At 40.6% G+C, this 19,299-nt stretch overlaps 1 protein-coding gene across 4 annotated transcripts in view; it reads right to left on the bottom strand.

The window, feature by feature from the left end:
• Positions 1-14,849: 14,849 nt before the first annotated feature.
• The window catches only part of NACA (nascent polypeptide-associated complex alpha subunit), a 13,980-nt gene continuing 9,530 nt past the window's right edge, over positions 14,850-19,299 (bottom strand). For all 4 annotated transcript variants that reach the window (XM_006093613.3, XM_006093614.3, XM_023757958.1 and 1 more), the window contains 6 exons: positions 16,729-16,814; positions 16,477-16,554; positions 16,022-16,168; positions 15,491-15,619; positions 15,171-15,293; positions 14,850-14,976 (listed from right to left, as the gene is read on the bottom strand). In XM_006093613.3, the coding sequence (XP_006093675.1) occupies positions 14,962-14,976; positions 15,171-15,293; positions 15,491-15,619; positions 16,022-16,168; positions 16,477-16,554; positions 16,729-16,814 (578 nt within the window). In that variant the 3' untranslated portion in view covers positions 14,850-14,961. The remainder of the gene's footprint in view (positions 14,977-15,170; positions 15,294-15,490; positions 15,620-16,021; positions 16,169-16,476; positions 16,555-16,728; positions 16,815-19,299) is intronic.

Below are 19,299 nucleotides of genomic sequence, written 5' to 3'. Positions count from 1 at the left end.
ACACCATTTTATTCAGCACCTTGTAAGATAACTGAGTATAGAATGAGATAATGAAGAAATAGGATTAGTTTCAAAGTTAAGGACCCTTTTTTATATTTAAAAAATATTTTTGTATTTCAGAGAGGAAGAGAGAAATATCAATGAGAGAAAATCATCGATTGGCTATCTCCTGCATGCCCCCTACTGGGGATCGAGGCCGAAACCCGGGCATATGCCCTGACCAGAATCGAACTGTGACCTTCTGGTTCATAGGTCGTCGTCGTTCAACCACTGAGCCATGCCAGCCAAGCTACCCCACTCCCCCTCCACCAGACTTTTTCTAATTTTTCTTTTAGTTGTTCACCAAAATTTTTAATGCTCCATTTCTAGGAAGTAAGGGCTTTGTAATAACATTGGGGGAAAATAAGGGAAGACCAAGTACTAAGAGATTCATTTAAAAATATATTTGGAATTTAGAGCCTACCATGTACTTGATACTGCAGAACAACCTCCAGGAATTGTCTTATAGAAAAAGTAAAGATGTAAATCAGCCGTGGGCAAACTACGGCCCGCGGGCCCCGGCCCGTTTGAAATGAATAAAACTAAAAAAAAAAAAAAAAAAAAGACCGTACCCTTTTATGTAATGATGTTTACTTTGAATTTATATTAGTTCACACAAACACTCCATCCATGCTTTTGTTCCGGCCCTCCGGTCCAGTTTAAGAACCCATTGTGGCCCTCCAGTCAAAAAGTTTGCCCACCCCTGATGTAAATAGATTAATTGTAATGCATTGCAATAAATACTATATGAGAGCTATAAACAGAATACTGTGGGAATAGCAACCTGAAGAACTAAGGTCATCTGGGAAAGTATCAAAGAGGGGTAATGATTAAGAGTTGAATTTCAAAGGCTGAATAAATTTTTCCCAGACCAATAGTGAGAGGCAAAAAAGCGTATTCCACGCAGAAAATATAGCACGTGTGACATCAAGGCAATGGAATTTTCAGGGATCTATGCAAAGTTCAGTGTGGCCGGAGCTTAGGAGAGACTAGTAAAGGAGACTAGTGAGAGAGAAGACTGGAGATGTGAGTTCAGGCCAGATGGTAAAGGGCCTTATACGCCTGCTTAAGGAGATAGAACTTAATTTAATTGGCAATACAGAGAAACTTTTAATGAGACTAATGCTATAGTGTGTCTGGCACTAGAAACAAAGACAAATATGATTTCCAGTGCCAGACACAATTGATGCTTAAAATGTTTGTGGAATATAATTTGCCATCTGGAGTGGAGAACAGACCAACTATGGCAGTTTAGACAAGAGAGTAGACCCAGAACTAAAACCGTAACTGTGGGAGTAAAAAGAAAAGCTAACCTAGAATTTTTGATAAATTTCTGACCTTGAAGACCAGTTAGAAAAGGTGGATAGTTAAGGAGGTTTCTAGTTTGGGAGATTGAGTGGTGTGACACCATTAGCTGAGCCTGAAAGGGACAGATGGAGGAGTAAAAAGAGATCATTTAATATTGTATATACTAGGTAGTATTGTGTATATTAAGGGTAGGGTTTTATTTTTGTGGCTTGTTTAGGAATGATGAGGTTGGTTGTTTAGTTTTGTTTTTTTTTTGTGTGTTTGAAGGGTGAGAAGAAGCCTGTGGAAAGGGAGGTATTGAAGAAGACAGGATAACAGAGAACAAAGTCTGGCATGAGGCAGGAGAGGATAAAAGCCAAAAGAAAGAAAGAAAGAGAAAGGTTTGGGAAGAGGGAAGGGGATAAAAAAGTTAGTCTAAGAGCTTGTTTATTGTTGTTAATCTTCACCCAAGGATATTTTTTACATTGATTTTTAGAGAGAGTGGAAAGGAGGGAGGGGAGAGATAGAGAACCAGGTGTACTGGTTAATGCGGATTTTGTAATCAAAGAAAACAATTTCAACAGAAACATCAAAAGTGCTTTATTCAAAGTAATGTCCATAGCTAAGTACACATTTCCCCCATCTTTCAGGTAATTTGTGGATACCGTCCCAATAGAACTTTTCTTGTTTTGAGGCAAACCATTCAGAGACCCAATTTTCCACTTCTTCGTATGTTTTGAAGTGCTGCTCAGAAAGTGCATGTGCCATCAATCGGAACAAGTGGTCATCTGAAGGAGCAAGGTCTGGTGAATACAGCGGGTGGGTTAATACTTCCCAGGCAAGATCTTTTTTAAAAAAAAATATTTTTATTGATTTCAGAGAAGGAAGGGAGAGAGAGAGAGAGAAACATCCATGATGGGAGAGAATCATGGATTGGCTGCCTCCCGAAAGTCCCCCACTGGGGATCGATCAGTGTTAATGGTTTCACCTGGTTTTAGAAGCTCATCATACACCACACCTTCCTGATCCCACCAAACGCAGAGCATTGTCTTCTTTCCGAAGTGATTTGTCCTTGCAGTTGATGTTGATGGTTGACCTGGATCAACCCATGATTTTGTGCATTTGGGATTCTCAAAATAAATCCACTTTTCATCACCAGGCACAATTCGATACAAAAAAGACTTTCTTTCGTGCCGTTAAAGCAACATTTTACTGATGACTTTTCGGTTTTCCATTTGTCTTTTGTTCAGTTGATATGGCGTCCATTTTCCTTCCTTTAAAGTCTTTCCCATTGCTTGTAAACAATCGGAAATTGTTTGCTGAGCAATGTTTAAACTTTCTGCAAGTTGTTTTTGAGTTTGACACGCATCTTCATCCAATAATGCTTGTAATTGTTGGTCTTCAAACTCTTTTGGTTGACCTGGACATTCTTTGTCTTTCACATCGAAATCATCACTTTTAAAGCGTTTAAAGCAGCGTTCACAAGTATCTTGAGATGGAGCATGTTCACCAAAAGCTTCCCGAAGTATACAATAACTTTCAGCAGCACTTTTCTTCAAAATAAAGTAATGGATTAAAACTTCCCGCAAATGCTCTTTTTTTGGCACGAAATTCGACATTTTTTAAAAAAATATATTTTATTGATTTTCCACAGAGAAGAAGGGAGAGGGATAGAGAGCTAGAAACATCGATAAGAGAGATTGATCAGCTGCCTCCTGCATGCCCCCCACTGGGGATGTGCCCGCAACCAAGGTACATGCCCTTGACCGGAATCGAACCTGGGACCCTTCAGTCCACAGGCCGATGCTCTATCCACTGAGCCAAACCGGTTCGGCGAAATTCAACATTTTTAAGCGCAAAAATATCTATGGTGTTAACACCTTCAGAAAATTTGACATACTAAGTTTATTTTTTATTTTTTTATTTTATTGACCTTCCACAGAGAGGAAGGGAGAGGGATAGAGAGTTAGAAACATCCATGAGAGAGAAACATCCATCAGCTGCCTCCTGCACTCCCCCTACTGGGGATGTGCCAGCAACCAAGGTACATGCCCTTGACTGGAATCGAACCTGGGACTCTTCAGTCCACAGGCCGACGCTCTAGCCACTGAGCCAAACTGGTCAGGGCAACATACTAAGTTTTGAAGCTTGCTGTCAATACCACAAAATAGCATACATATCAAATCGCATATATATCAACATATGTGTAACTCCATCTATTGAAAAAAATCTGCATTATTAACCGGTACACCTGGTATTCTGGACGAACCTGCAACCCAGGTACGTGTCCTTGACCAGTACTGTGACCCTTCAGTGTGCAGGCCGATGCTCTATCACTGAGCCACACTAGCCAGGGTTAGGAGCTTTTAAACTAGTACAGTGGGGCCTTGACTTACGAGTGTCCCCACTAACGAGTTTTTTGAGATACCAGCTGTCTCTCCCCCGATTTTTTGCATTGAGTTGATAGAGTAATTTGAGTTAACGAGCTCCTTAACAAGCTCCTTAACGAGCTCGGTCTCAGAACGAATTAAACTTGTAAGTCAAGGCCCCACTGTATATAAATAGGTTTTAAATTCCTTTACATATAGAAAAACTCAAGGCTTGGCTTTAAGGAAGATCTCTAGTGTATATAGCTAGAACTGTTTTGGTTTTCTAATCCTGGAATGTTAGTTTTGGATTTGTGCAGTGGACTGAATGTTTGTGTTCCCCCCAAATTTATATGTTGAAACCCTACCCAATGTGATGATACTAATATGTGGGGCCTTTGGGAAGTAATTAGGTCATGAGGGTGGAGCCTTCATAAATGGGATTAGTGCCCTTATAGAAGGGACTCCAGAAAGCTCTCTCTGCCCCTCTTTCCACCATGTGAGGATACAATGAAAAGTCAGCAGTCTGTAAACTGGATGAGAGCTTTCAGCAGAACCCAGCCATGCTAATACCTGATCTCAGACTTAAAAGTACTGAAGAATATTGAAATCACCAAGAATTCTGATAGTTATACCTGGAGAGAGTGATAGAGAGCCAGGACCTAAAACTTAAAGGAACGAGTAGAAGTAACCTAGAGGAAGACACAGTAAATTACAAGAAGGGCTAGTGTGTGGTATAATCTGGTGACATAATTTAAAAAAGACGCTTTACCTCTAGGCCCAATGGTATCAAAGGGTGTTGGGAGAGAACTATATTCAAGAGGGCTGCAGGGGAAACATTGCCTTCAGAAGAGAGCCAGGTTGCAGTTAGAGCAAGAAGGTGACAGGAATGTTCAGAGAAGAGATATAAGGGGTTTTGCAGATAATTGATCTTGAGTTCAATTGTGAAAGGATTTTAAGACATCAGAGGGGTTGTAAAATGGAGTTGGAAGCATTGATGTACAAGTTATAGGACTATTAGAGTCCAGGATATAAGGCATGGCCAGGGAATCCTGGATTCCAGCGATAACTGACACGAACGGATAAAGGTCAAGTAGCTTTATCTTGATTCTTGCCCAATAAACAAGTTGTTGAATGAATGTATCAGGTGTCAAATCCATGAAGGAAATAATTTTTTTTTTACCTCAGATCACCTCATATCATTTGAGGTCTGTGTTTCCAGGTTTGTTAAGTACTGCAACATGGAAATAAAATGAATATCTCCCTCATAGTATCTAACATATTTCTATATAAGTAACTTTAAAGGCTTTGAAATCCTCTAGAAAATACCAAAGAAGCCCTTATGTTTTAGAATTTCTGTTTAGTATATATGGCTTACTGCCTGATGCTTATGAATAGAAGACTGAATAAGTGCTAATATATTTAAAGCTTTCATCAATATGAGGAAAGAGCAAGGATAAATGTGATAATTGGTAATTAGCATAATGCTCTCTAGGTCTATCCGTGCTGTTGCAAAAGGTAATATTTCTTTGTTATTTTTTTTTACAGCCAAGTAATATTCCATTGTGTAAATGTACCACAGCTTTTTTTTTTTTTTTTTTTGTACCACAGCTTTTTAATCCATTCATCTACTGATGGGCACTTGGGCTGCTTTGAAATCTTGGCTATTGTAAATAGGGGTGCATATATTATTTTAAATTAGTTTTTCGGGCTTCCTCAGATTATATTTCCAGAAGTGGTATTGCTGGGTCATAAGGCAGTTCCATTTTTACTTTTTTGAGGAAACTCCATACTGTTTTCCACAATGGCTGCACCAATCTGCATTCTACCAACAGTGCACAATGGTTCCCTTTTCTCCACATCCCCCCCAACACTTGTTGATTTATTTATTGATGATAACCATTCTAACAGGCTTTAAGAGATATCTCATTGTGATTTTAATTTACATTTCTCTGATGATTAGTGATGCTGCCTGTGTTCTTGACCTCATTATCTTTTGCCTTTTCCAGGACTATGCATTTTCAGCTTATTCCTTTAATCTTTTCCATTCTGCCTGCAAATATGCTAGGTCCTCCAGTTTAAAAAGCAAGACAAACCACAACAAACCTTCCCTCAAGTCTCCCTTTCATGCTGTGGTCTGCTAAACTTTTTCCAGATTTCTAAAAATAGTCCACACTCAAAATTCTCACTAAAGACATTTTTTCACTGTCAATTCACTGGTTTCCATTTTCTTCAAGCTATAAAAATGGAGATACTCAATTGCCACATTGAAAGGCCTTACAATTTTTTAAGTTCCCATTCCTGATCTCTTTGAAGCATTTGACACAGTTGACCAACCATTCATTTTTCTTGGAATGGCTCTCTTCTAGTTCTTATCCATCTCTATGACTAAACTGGCCTTTCTCTATCCTTCACTGACTCTGCTGTCCTCTAAATATAGTTGATCTCCCAAGTTCTATTCTTGGAGCTCTCTATCACTGGTGGTTGCCACACTTTCTTGATCACAGTACCATATAGCCAATTCTCATTATTTTTTCCCCCCAATGATGTTTAGGGAGAGTGGGAGAGAGAGGGAAAGACAGAGAGAAACATCAATGTGAGAGAAACACATCGATTGATTGCCTTCTGCATGACCCTGACCAGGGCCTGGCCCGGGAAGGAGCCTGCAACCAAGGTATGTGTCCTTGACCAGAATCGAACCTGGACCCTTTGGTACACAGGCTGACAATCTATCCACTGAGCCAAAATGGCTAGGAAAGTTCTCGTTTTTACAGTTGTTATAGTCTCTAAAGTCTCCATGAGCACTGAATTAGTAAATTATCAAACCTCATTCTTTAGGAGAGATACAGGGTAAGTTCCTAAAAAGACTCTCTCTCATTTTTATCTCTGTACAGTACATACCCTCGTTTTATGTATGTCTCTGTTTTATTTTTTAAATATGTGTTCATTGATTTTTAGAAAGAGAGGAATGCAGAGGGAGGCGGAGAGATATATATCAATCTGAGAGAGAAACATTGGTCTGGTGCCTCCGGCATGCACCCCAACTGGGGATTGAGCCTGCAACCTGGGCATGTGGCCTTGACTGGTCTGCAGGCTAACACTCTATCCACTGAGCCAAACCAGCTGGGGCCTAATTCACATTTTAGAACACTTCATCTAGCCCTAACCGGTTTGGCTCAGTGGATAGAGTGTCGGCCTGCGGACTGAAAGGTCCCAGGTTTGATTCGGGTCAAGGGCATGTACCTTGGTTGCGGGCACATCCCCAGTAGGAGGTGTGCAGGGGGCAGCTGATCGATGTTTCTCTCCCATTGATGTTTCTAACTCTCTATCCCTCTCCCTTTCTCTCTGTAAAAAATCAATAAAATATATTTTTTAAAAAATAGAACACTCCATCTAACTTCACCTGAATACATACTCTTTCCAGGTGCACACAGAACTTTTTACCAAGATAGACCATATTCTGACATAATACAAGTCTCAATAAATTTACAAAGATTCTGGCCATACAAACTATGTTCTAGGGCCACAGTGAAATTAAACCAGAAACCTACAGCAGGAAGGTATCTAGAAAATCCCAAAATATTTAAAATTAAATAAAAACAATCCTAAATAACCCATGAGTCAAGGAAGAAATCAGAAGGAAAATTTTTCAATGTTCGAACCAAATGAAAATATAAAAATTTGTGTAATTGAGTAAAGTAGTACTTTTAGGGACATTAGTACTAAACTTACTAACTAGTCAGTATTTAACAGGAACAAACTATTAATTCACCCAGCAACATGAATAAATCTCAATTATTCTGAGTGAAAGAAGATAAGTATATCTTGTATGATTTCAGTTACGATTTTTAAAAATTCTGGAAAATGCAAACTTATATTTAGTGGCAAAAGGTTTGGGTGGGGAAAAAGGAAGCGATTAGAAAGGAAACTTTTTGGAATGATTATTATTTTTATTTTGGTGATGGTTAATGGGTATGTAAATCTCAAAACTTACCGAATTGTACACTTTAAATATGGGCCATTTATTGTGTGTCAATTAAACCTCAATAAACTGTTTAAAATTAAATGAAAAAATAGAGTCCAAAAATCTGCAGAGTTCTTGAATCTTCGATTAAATACTAAACTGTACATGTGAGGATTAAATTTCCACTTAGCTTTAGCTTTTGTAAAACTTGCCTGACTAGCCCAGCTGGTGTGGCTCAGTGGATAAAATATCAGCCTGTGGACTGAAGGGTCCCAGGTTCGATTCCGGCCAAAGGCACATGCCCGGGTTGCAGGCTCGGATGTGCAGGAGGCAGCAGATCAATGATTCTCTCTCATCATTGATGTTTCTATCTCTCTCTCCCTCTCCCTTCCTCTCTGAATAAATAAAATAAAATAAAATAAAATAAATAAATAAAATAAAAACTTGCCTGCCTAAGCCCAATGTTGATACAATGCCAAGATTGTATTCATTCTTTTTTAAAATATATTTTATTGATTTTTTTACAGAGAGGAAGGGAGAGGGGTAGTTAGAAACATCGATGAGAGAGAAACATGGATCAGTTGCCTCCTGCACACCCCCTACTGGGGATGGAATTGAACCTGGGACCCTTCAGTCCGCACGCTGACATTCTATCCATTGAGACAAATTGGTTAGGGCTGTATTCATTCTTTAAAATATTTGAGATTTATTATAGGACATGTATCAGGAATGTAAAGACCAATAAATTCCATTTCCCCAAGACCTCATCCAGGAGTACCAAACCCAGTCTCCAGGAGTCAGGCATGCATATATGTTTGTAGCTACCAGGCAAGAAAATAGACATTAAAGCACACTAAAGAGGCCAAATGTGAAAGCAATAAAATCCAAGTTCTGTACTTAAACATTTCCATACTAATTGAACAATTCTGAGGGCTAAATTTGGCTCACCATTTTATCACTCCTGTTGTAGATAGATAAAGGCAAAAAGAATGGCAGGTACAAGTTATGCTGGTATATTAGGAAAGAACATAGGCAAAGGATTGCAAAATAAAACAGCTTGCTTTATTCAAGTAGTTTTGTGTATTTGTGAAGGCTGGAGTATAAGGTTTTTTAAAATAATGATTTTTAAAATTTTGGGTTTTTAAAAAAATATATTTTTTTTATTTCAGAGAGGAAGGGAGAGGAAGAGATAGAAACATCAATGATGAGAGAGAATAATTGACTGGCATCCTCCTGCATGCCCGTCACTGGGGATCAAGCCTGCAACTCGAGCATGTGCCCTGACTGGAATTGAACCATGACCATCCTGGTTCATAGGCTGATAGTCAACCACTGAGCCACCGTAATCAGGTGGAAAAAAATTATGGATTTTTAGAGAGAGGAATGGAGGGAGAGAGAGAGAGAGAGAGAGAGAGAGAGAGAGAGAGAGAGAGAAGGAAGAGGGAGAGATTTAGAGGGAGAGATTTGTTGTTCCACTTATTTATGCATTTATTGGTTGGTTGCTTTTTGCATGTACCCTGACTGGGGAGCGAACCCGCAACCTTGGCATATGGGGATGATTGATGCTTATCAACTGAACTACCTGACCAGGCCTGGAGCATAAGGTTTGAGAGTTCAGTGTTACTTTATAACATACATTGAAATTTTTAACTATTTGTGTATTTGCCTAGTCTTGTCACCAGACTTATGATGGTAAAGAAGGGGTCTTGGAGCCTATTCCATTGCCTGGAACACAGGTTAAATGCTCCTCGTATGAATGGTTCAGAAATATGTAGAGCCATAAACATGGAGGCCAATCTATGAAATTGTCATATTTGCATTTCTCATTAGACTAATTTCCATGAGGGTAAATATTGTGTCTTATTCTCTGTTGGAACCTCAGTGCTTAGCAAATAGTAGGAACTGAGGAATTTATGAAATGAATGAATACTGATTCCCACTTGTTTTCATCCTCTATTCCAATGAGAGAAGTATGTAAGATTGACTGAGTATGCAAGGCTTTAGACCTAGTTCTTGAACCAGTTTAACAGATTTTTTAAAAAGTTTTTATTGATTTTAGAGACAGAGGGAGAGGGATAGAGAAAAATTGATGTGAGAGGGAAACACCAATTGGTTGCCTCCTGCACACTCACCTGGGAATCCAACCACAACCTGGGCATGTACCCTGACCGGGAATCAAACCAGTGACTTTCTGGTGCACAGGATGACACGCAACCAACTGAGCCACACTGGCCAGGGCTAGAATTTTGATTTGACTTATTTTGAACAAAATGTTTAATGACTTAAATGATTTAAAGTTTGAAAGTTGCTGCTTTATTCAATGGGCTTTTAGTGGGAGAGGATTTTAGAACCAGCCCACCTTATGGAGGCAAGTTCGTAGACAGATTCTGAGTGGAGGGTAGAACAAAAGACTATAGCAATAGCCTATCCAGGCAGTTCTAATTAAGGCAATGACATGAAGAATGAAGAGGGGCCGAACCGGTTTGGCTCAGTGGATAGAGCGTCGGCCTATGGACTGAAGGGTCCCAGGTTCAATTCTGGTCGGGGGCATGTACCTTGGTTGCGGGCACATCCCCACTGGGGGGTATGCAGAAGGCAGCTGATCGATCTCTCTCATTGATGTTTCTAACTCTCTATCCCTCTCCCTTCCTCTCTGTAAAAAATCAATATAATATATTATAAAAAGAAAAGAATGAAGAGGGGGATAAACAGAAATATTTTGAAAATCTGGTAGGGAATGTCTATGAAAAAGGGGCCTGTGACAGGATTAGGATGACATAGGTTTCTTTCCTTTAAAACTGGGTGGGTGAGTGGGAAGAGATCAACCAAAGAACTTGTATGCATGTATGCATAACCCATGGACACGGACAATAGGGTAGTTCAGGGCCTGGGGCAGGGGATGGGGGCAGGCTAGAAGGGGGCAATGGGAGGAAAAGGGGACATGTGTAATACTTTCAACAATAAAGATTTAATTAAAAAAATAAAAATATACACTTAACATAAAATGTACAGTTCAGTGGGATTACTTAAGTATGTTCACATTGTTTTCCAACCATCACCACTATCCATCCCTAGAACTACTACATCTTCTGCAACTGGAATTCTGCACCATTAAACAATTTTCCTCAGCCCCCAGCATCCACCATTCTACTTGGTCTCTATGAATTTGACTAATCTAAGTGGAATCATATTTGTTTTTTTGTGATTGGCTTATTTCACTTAGCTTAATGTCCTCAAGGTTCATCCATGTTGTGGAATTTCCTTTTTTTAAGGCTGAATAATATCCCATTATAAATATAACTAGGGGCTCAGTGCTTGAATTTGTGCACCTTGAAAGGAACTATAGGCTATGAGGCTGCGGTGGGCACAGGGGTGGGTCTCGACCCATTCTCCGTGCCCTCCCCCCCCAGCTCCTCTGCCAGCAGCCCTGCTTGGTAGTGATTTGGGCCAGCGCCGGCAGTGGGTATGAGCAGTGGCTCCTGCACTGGCAGCAGGTGCGAGTGCTGGGCAGGACCGTGGCACACAGGAGCAAAGAATTTTCAGTAACCATCAGAGGCTCGCCCTGATGACAGCAACCTGAGTTCTGCCTTGGTCTGGTGCCCCTGCTCACCTGCTCCACTGGCCCACCATGGTCCGTGTGCGCACCCTGGTGGTCAGCGCACCTCATAGCAACTGGTTGTTTGGTTGTTTCGCCATTTGGTCTATTTGCATATTAGCCTTTTATTATATAGGAGGATATATACACACACATTTTGTTTATTCATTCCTCTGTGAGGAGCACTTAGGTTGCTTTTACTTTTTGGCTACTGTGAATAATGCTGATTGGGTGTACACATGTCTCTGAGGCTTTCAATTAAATATCCAGAAGTGGTTTGGCTGGTGTGGTTCAGTGGTTGAGCACTGACCTATGAACCAGGAGGTCATGGTTTGATTCTGGGTCAGGGCACATGCCTGGTTTGCAGGGTCAATCCTTTGTGGGGTGTGCAGGAGGCAGTCAATGATTTTCTCTCATCATTGATGTTTCTCTCTCTCCCTTCCTCTCTGAAATCAATAAAACATATTAAAAAAAAACACACACACCCAGAAATGGAATTGCTAGATCACATGGTAATTGTTGAAAACTCCCATGCTGCTTTCCATAGCAGCTGCACCACTTTATATTCCCATCAACAGTGCAGAGGTTCTAATTTTACATCTTTACCAACACTCATTTAAAAAAATGTTTTTATTGATTTTAAGAAACATTCATTGGCTGCCTCCTGCACACCCCCTACTGGGGATTGAGCCCACAACCTTGGCATGTGCCCTGACTGGAATTAAACCATGACATCCTGGTGCACAGGACAGTGCTCAATCCACTGAACCACACTGGCTGGGCAACTCATTTTTTGATAGTCATCTTTCTAATGCATGAGTGGTACATTTTAAGTCCTTGACCCATTTTTAAATGTTTTGTTCTTTATATATTCTGAATATTAATCTCTTATTGCCAAGTATTTTTCAATCTGTGTGTTCTTATTACTGTTGACTTGTGTCCTTTGACAGATAAATTTTGGTGAAATCCAATTTTGTTGTTGTTGCCTATTTTTGGTGTTAATGACATGAAGCTTTTCCAATTTTCTTGAGTTTTATGGTTTTAGGTCTTTCATCCACTTGTAGTTCATTCTTTTACTCATGGATATCATTTCCCCAACATCGTTAGTTCCAAAGACTAGGTTTCCTTTTTGTATGACCAAATGGATAGCTGTGTCGTTCATGTTAGCAGGAAATATATATGGAAAAATTTAGATGGGGTAGATAATGAAACTAATTTTGTGGATCTCAAATGAATCAGATTTGAGAGAAACCAAGAATGATGTTAAAGACACTAAGTTGAGGAAGGAAAAGACAAATGTAGCCATGCATGAAGAGTGTCCCCTGGAATTAGCAACTAGGTGACCCTGACGAGAACTATTTATTTGGTGGAGAGGTAAAGGTTAAAAGGGAGACTACAGTGGATTGGATAGGTAATGGAAAGAACTACATCTATCTCCATTGATAGTTCTTGGAAATAAAGTTGAAGTGAAAAGCAATTTGCAGGAAGACATGCTTTCAAATATTAAATAATTTAAAAAATCAATTTTTGAGTGGTAGAAACATGGTGAGAATATAGCTAAGGAACTAAAACTGGTCTACTACATCCCCCCCCCCCCCCCCCTAAAAAATAAGGGTCATTTAGTAAACCTGTGCCAGTTTCAGATTCTTAGCAAATACTTTCAACAATCCTATATGTTTTGTAGTAGGCCTATTTTTATAGATGAAGCCAGACGTTAAGGTATCATTGTTAAATGGTCTACCGAATATTTGAACACAGGTATTTAATCAGTTTGAGAACCAGGAAGGAGTAATTCCTCGTCAAAAGGTTTAACCTATACACTCCATAATCATTCTGTGACAAAGAAAGTTAGTTGTACATTTCAAGGATGGTGGGAAAAATGGCTAAGGGAAAGGAATCAATGGTAGAAAGGGTTAGCAATAGCAAGGTCCTTGAGGTGGGAAGAAACAGAACTATAGCATTGGTGGCTGTAATAGCCTTGAACAATACAATTCTCTAAAAAAGTAACCAAGAATTGGCAGTTTGTTAACTGTACAGAAGGAAGGATGAGCAAATTTTGAGTTAATACAGTATCCCTAAGTTTCTTCCTGAAGTGAGAATTACTGGCTGTCTCAGATTTGGCAGCCTAGGGGCCTATTGTTAGCCTAATAAAACTAATCTGTTCTATCCCAGTGAAATGGAAGCAGGACATCATTCCCAGTCAGGAGTCAATTTGTGCTTCTCCAGGATAGCCTGCCACAAAGAAAAGGTACATACAATACTTTTAGTGACTGTCTTTGGGGAAGTTATTTAACCTCTTTGGTACTTAACTTTCACATCACTAAAATAATACTCTCATAGGAACCGAGAAAACTGGATTCAATGAAATGTCTATAAGTTTTAGATCCAAAAATCTTCCATGATGTTAATCTTCCTTTCTAACATTCCTTCTAGGTGTATCACTTATTCATTTTAGATTCTTCCTTTAAATTACTTATAGCCTTCCTATTCCCAAATTTTAGTTCCTTGCTTTACCCCAGACCATATTACAACCTAAACCCAGAAAGTTTAACCTTACTCTTCTTAGGACTTCTATAACACTATTTATATTTATCATAAACTGGGTAATCACATGTACGTTTGCCTGGTACAGTTCTGGTTTTCACTCATTGTCTTAGCATGATTAAGGCTACCCTAATCATAATTTACTTTGCAGATTAAAATGTGAGAGAGCAGAGTGTTTGCATTGTATATAATAATCAAAATCCTTCCCTTCATAAGGTAGCTTCTGATGTTCTACAAAGTGTGGTCTTTTCATCACATCCATGATGTAATCTCTCCAATCCTCTATTCAAGCTCTTACATGTCAAAATGTAACCAATGTGCACTGCCTCTCATAAAGGAAAGATAAGGTCCAAAGTGTTCAGAAAGACTGTAGGTTAGAGAAGGAGCTAATTATTAAATAAAGAAGAATCAGCAGCCGAAGCCGGTTTGGCTCAGCGGATAGAGCGTCGGCCTGCGGACTGAAGGGTCCCGGGTTCGATTCCGGTCGGGGGCATGTGCCTGGGTTGCGGGCACGTCCCCAGTAGGGGATGTGCAGGAGGCAGCTGATCGATGTTTCTCTCTCATCGATGTTTCTAACTCTCTATCTCTCTCCCTTCCTCTCTGTGGAAAATCAATAAAATATATTTAAAAAAAAAAACAAAGAAAAAAAAAAAAAAAAGAAGAATCAGCATATGATAATGCTTAACATCTGGGAAAGAAACTGAAAACAAGAAATATAACAATTAAGTTGTAGTCTCTGAAGACAAGAAGGTCCTACACAATAGGGTGGCAAAGGCCTGTGGTGAGCTATAAGGTGTCAATGGGAGATAAAAGAGGACATATGTAATACTTTCAACAATAAAGATTAAAAAAAAGAAGAAAAAAAGGTCTTAACAGATAGCCTGGTACATACAATACTTTCCTTCTTACCAGAAAGGAAAAGGCTGAGATTTTAAGGGGTAATCTGTGGCATTAAATCTTTTCAACTGAAGCTGAGGTCTTAAGAGTAATAAATGTGCTTTCATTTCTAGAGTCTTTTTGCTTTCTGGGGGGAAGAGATCAAGCACCCACTGAGTTCATCCCACAAGAAGCCATAACTTTATTAATGATAGAAACAGTACAAATTTCAAACCAAGCTGCAGTAACTCTTTTGAAACACACAAAAAAGGGTCTTCCTTTTTAGATGGTTACATTGTTAATTCCTGTAAGAGAAAAGAGATAATCAGAGGTATAATAGGCAAACTGACAGAATTCAGGTCACTAAAATTTAAGGCAACTCAAGACAGGCTTTGGAATGAGGTTTCCTAATTGGCTGATAATAAACATAAGAAAATCAAGTCACCCATAATTGGTCAGGTCACTCCAGGGAGTCAGGAATCAAGGCTTGGACACTTACCATAATAGCATTTACAATATCATTACTGTTGTTCTTCAGGGCTCGGACTGCCTTTGCTCTTGACACATTTGCTTGTGACATGACCAATTCTATGTCCTTAACTTCCACACCTGTTTCATCAACCTGAGAGAGAGGGAAAAACACATGTAATAAACTAAAGGCAAGAACAACTTCAGTATAGTTTGTTGGAGTCAGTCTTAACTCAAAAACTATTTCACTCAATGGGACTTAAGAGACTAAAACAATATAGAACCCACCCATCAATACAAACATAATACTACCTGGAAAGAATTAAAAGTATAAAAGATTTCCTTATATACCTCTTCCTCTTCACTCTCCTCTTGTACAGTTGGAGTCTGTGTGTTTTCTTGAATGTTTGAGACAGCTTCACCTTGAACTTTGAATTTCTCAGCAGCTGCTAGCTGTGCTTGCTGAGATAAATCCTCAATCTGTAGAACAGAAAATAAGAGATTCATGTGAACAGATCTGTCTGTAGTAAGTGAAAGAAATCATTTACATATTTTCCAAACTTGCACTCTAAACTCACTTCAGGTTAACTTACTATAGCTATATAGCTTTAAATAGTTTGCCCTCACTCAGATTATAGATCACTGTAGAAGTAGCTTATGTTTAAAGCAGTGATTTTCAACTGGAGGGGATATCTGTCCAATATCTGGAGTTTTTTTGTTTTTGCTTTTTTAAAATTACAACTGGATGTGATCCTGTTAAATAAAGCATCTATAATGCATAGGGCAGCCCTTCCACAACAAAGAATTACTGACCCAAAATATCAATGGTGCTGAGCTTGAGAAACCCTGGTCTAGAGCAATTCCCATGAAAACTTCCCTTACCTTGGCTTCACCAAAAACTATGTAGGTATCTGAAGCAGGGCTCTTGTAGACATCTGGTTTTGTGATGACAAAGAGGATATTCTTAGATTTCCGTATAGTGACCCTAGTAACCCCTGTAACCTGTCGAAGACCCAGTTTGGACATAGCCTAAGGAACAAAAGAACATCAGGTTTTCAAATTTTTTAGAGGCAGCGCCAGGAAGTAAGGACCACAGTAATACCACATCCAAAAAGAAAGTCTTTTTCTGGGCTAAGAAAAGTTTATGTAAGAATACAGAATGGATTCCCAGGACTTCTGGGTTTCCTGCCACAACAGCTTCTGTTACTTTAACTAAACACGATTCTACTCCCACCCAGAGTCTGTCCTCTGAAGCTGCTTCATCAGAAATGGTCTTTCAAAAAAAAAAAAAAGGAAGTCCCTGGGCACCAGTCCTTGTTTATAACTTAAAGTATTACCTTCCTTGCCTTCTTTTCACTCCGGCTCTGTTTTGCTTTACTGACTGGTTCTTCATCGATTTCAGCTGCCGCCGCCAGCTAAAATAAAACAGTAAGCTGAAACGTAAGACTTGGATTCCACAATCCCCCTGTGGTTTTCCCTTTATGAAAGTTTACAGCTCCAGATATGTAAGTCATCTTCTCTGGTCAACCCTGGTTCTGCAGTGCTTCCTTATTCCAAGTATTTATACCAATGAGTAAGAGAATACCTACCTGGGCTTGTTGTGTGGTTGCCTGTGTGGAATCTTGTTCTTCGAGCTCTGGTACTGATTCATCACTGTCAGATTCTGTTCCAGACCCTAGGAGGCAAAATAATTTTTAGTAATTTTTAGTGGAGATTAAAAGGAGGCTTGTCACACCATGGCCTGCTTGGACTAGAGGTCACTGGCTTATTTTAAAGTTAAATGTAAATCAACTGACTTGTATAAAGTCAGCTTGATAGCCCCCTACTTAAGTCACAAACTAGTGTGTATACATTCTTAAAGACCCAGCCCCAGAAATGAGAGGTAATTACTAGATTCAGCTGAACAGTTTATATGCTATAACTGCTTCATTTCCCTCAAGGCCTTCACTTCTTGGCATAGGCGAACACCAATGACCTATGTAACTCCAACCACTATCCAATAGCCCAACCATCCCAGAAAGGTTCTGGCAGACAAGGTGTCTGCAGATACACGGAAGTGAAAAACACTTTCACATTGTGGCAGCAGATGAGGAAGGGAACTTTCCCCTTATCCTTTAAACTGCGTTTGGGGAGGCCAGAAGCAGTTATGTACACACATTTAGCCTTATTTTCAAGCCACTGACCCCAGCAATTTGACCTAATAAATAGTACTTCAAGATTCTCTCAATGATGCCAACCTACAGTTCCAATAGTCACCTTTACTAGTTATCGTCCTGTGACCTCTCCCATTTCTTTCAAACATAATTCATATATTTTAAGTTTTCCTCAATTGAAAGGCCAAGCACAATAGACTACTGAGGGAAAAAAGCATATACCTACACCATTCTCAGGCTAGGGAAAATAGGTCTTTTAAACAAAGGAAGTCCCTGGGCACTGGTCCTTACTAATTCCAAGAAGTGAACAGAAATTCAAATAGTTCCAATATTCAATAGCTTCCCAATATTTTAGCAAATCCCAGGCCCAGGGACAAGGTTAGTGATGTGGTAGAAATTAGAGCAGATTAAGATCTAGAAGGTCTTTGGTTTTCAACATCACATCAGTTAGGTAAAATGATGGAAACTCAGGGTTAGTCTGGATCCCCATTACACAAGATGATACACAATGGACTATCTGAAATGATGAAAACCAAGATTGTTCCACATTCCTAGAGCTGTTGCACTTAAAATGATCATTCTAATTCTATGTTCTATGTTCAAACACAAGCAGATATTCTGGAGAAAGTGGCGCATCCTAGGGTTAGTAATGGTGGGTAGCCCCCAGGAGGAGTGTGGGCGACACACCATGCACACAGCAAACCAAGGCAAATACCCTTGTTGTTCTTCAGAACAGGTTGCTTGGCAGAGGGGGTTGGGGCAGGGATCCCAGCAGGTTTGGGGGTGGGCATGTTGACGAGGACCGGCTGGAAAGGCACTCCCCCCGAGATTGGTTCCGGGGGAATCAGAGGCGGCAGCTCATCCTCATCAGCGGGGGCTGAGGGCTTACAGGATGATTCCAGCACCAGCCCAGGTGAGGACGGCAGAGGTTGCTGTTTAGGAAGCAGAGGGGGAACTGGGGAGGGAGCAAGAGGCAGAGAGACTGATGGGGTGGGTGCTGGAGAGACAGGTGCTGATCCAGCTTTAGGAAGGACCTTCTCAGAAGCCGCTGTTGCTAGAGGCGTAGATGTCTCAGACTTTGGATGAGGAGCCAAGGGACCCTTTGGAGAAGTGCCTTTCTGAGTGGAGACTGCCAGTAGAGGGGTTGGAGGAGCCACTGTAGAAAGGGGTCCTTTAGTACCATTCTTGGCTGAGGGATCTGAGCACACAGGAGGTGAACTCTTCTTGGCTGGTGGACCTTTCTGAGTGGGAGCTATGATGACTGGTGCATTTTCTGAAGCTGGGCCAGTAAGTACTGCTTTGAGAGCTGTGGAGCCTTCCTTTATTGGGAGCCCTTTAGATGCCTGAGGGGCAGTGGATCCCAAGGGACATGTGACTGGAACTGGTAAAGCAGGGGACTCTTTGGAGGATGGGATTGCTGGGCCACCTGTGGGGGCTGGGGCAGCTGAGGGCTCTTTGGGGGATGGAGTTTTAGCTGGGGTTCTTTTAGGAAAATGGAGTTTCCCGGGGGCCCCTTTGGGGGCTGGGGTTTTCTTTGGGGGATGAAAGTTTTTGGGGCCCCTTTTTGGGGGGCTGGGGCAGCCTGAGGGGTTTTTTGGGGGGATGAAAGTTGATTGGGTTCCTTTGGGGCTGGGGTAGCTGAGAGCTCTTTGGGGGCTGGAGGAGTCCACAGCTGAAGGAGTAGAAGCCACTTTGGGGCCTGGTGTAGCTGAGCCTCTTTGGGGGATGGAGTTTTAGCTGGGGTTCTTTTAGGAGATGGAGTTGCTGGGGGCCTTTGGGGGCTGGAGAAGCTGAGGGCTCTTTGGGAGTTGGTGTTGCTGGGACCCCTTTGGTCATCAAATGTATGACCAAATGGTTCCTGGGTGACCTTTGGGAGAACACTTTAGGAGAAGGCAGGGGGACAACTCACCAGCAAGAGGCTTGGGGGCTCAGGTTGGAGAGAGAAAGTGAAGGCAGAGAAGGACTTCTTAGCCTTCGTTCCTAAGCCTGTCCTAGTTTCATGTCCAG

The sequence above is a fragment of the Myotis lucifugus genome, unplaced genomic scaffold (assembly GCF_000147115.1).
Source record: "Myotis lucifugus unplaced genomic scaffold, Myoluc2.0 scaffold_119, whole genome shotgun sequence".
NCBI classification, from domain to species: domain Eukaryota; kingdom Metazoa; phylum Chordata; class Mammalia; order Chiroptera; family Vespertilionidae; genus Myotis; species Myotis lucifugus.
The sequence above is the reverse complement of the archived record's forward strand: the minus strand, read 5'-3'. Positions and strand labels throughout refer to the sequence as shown.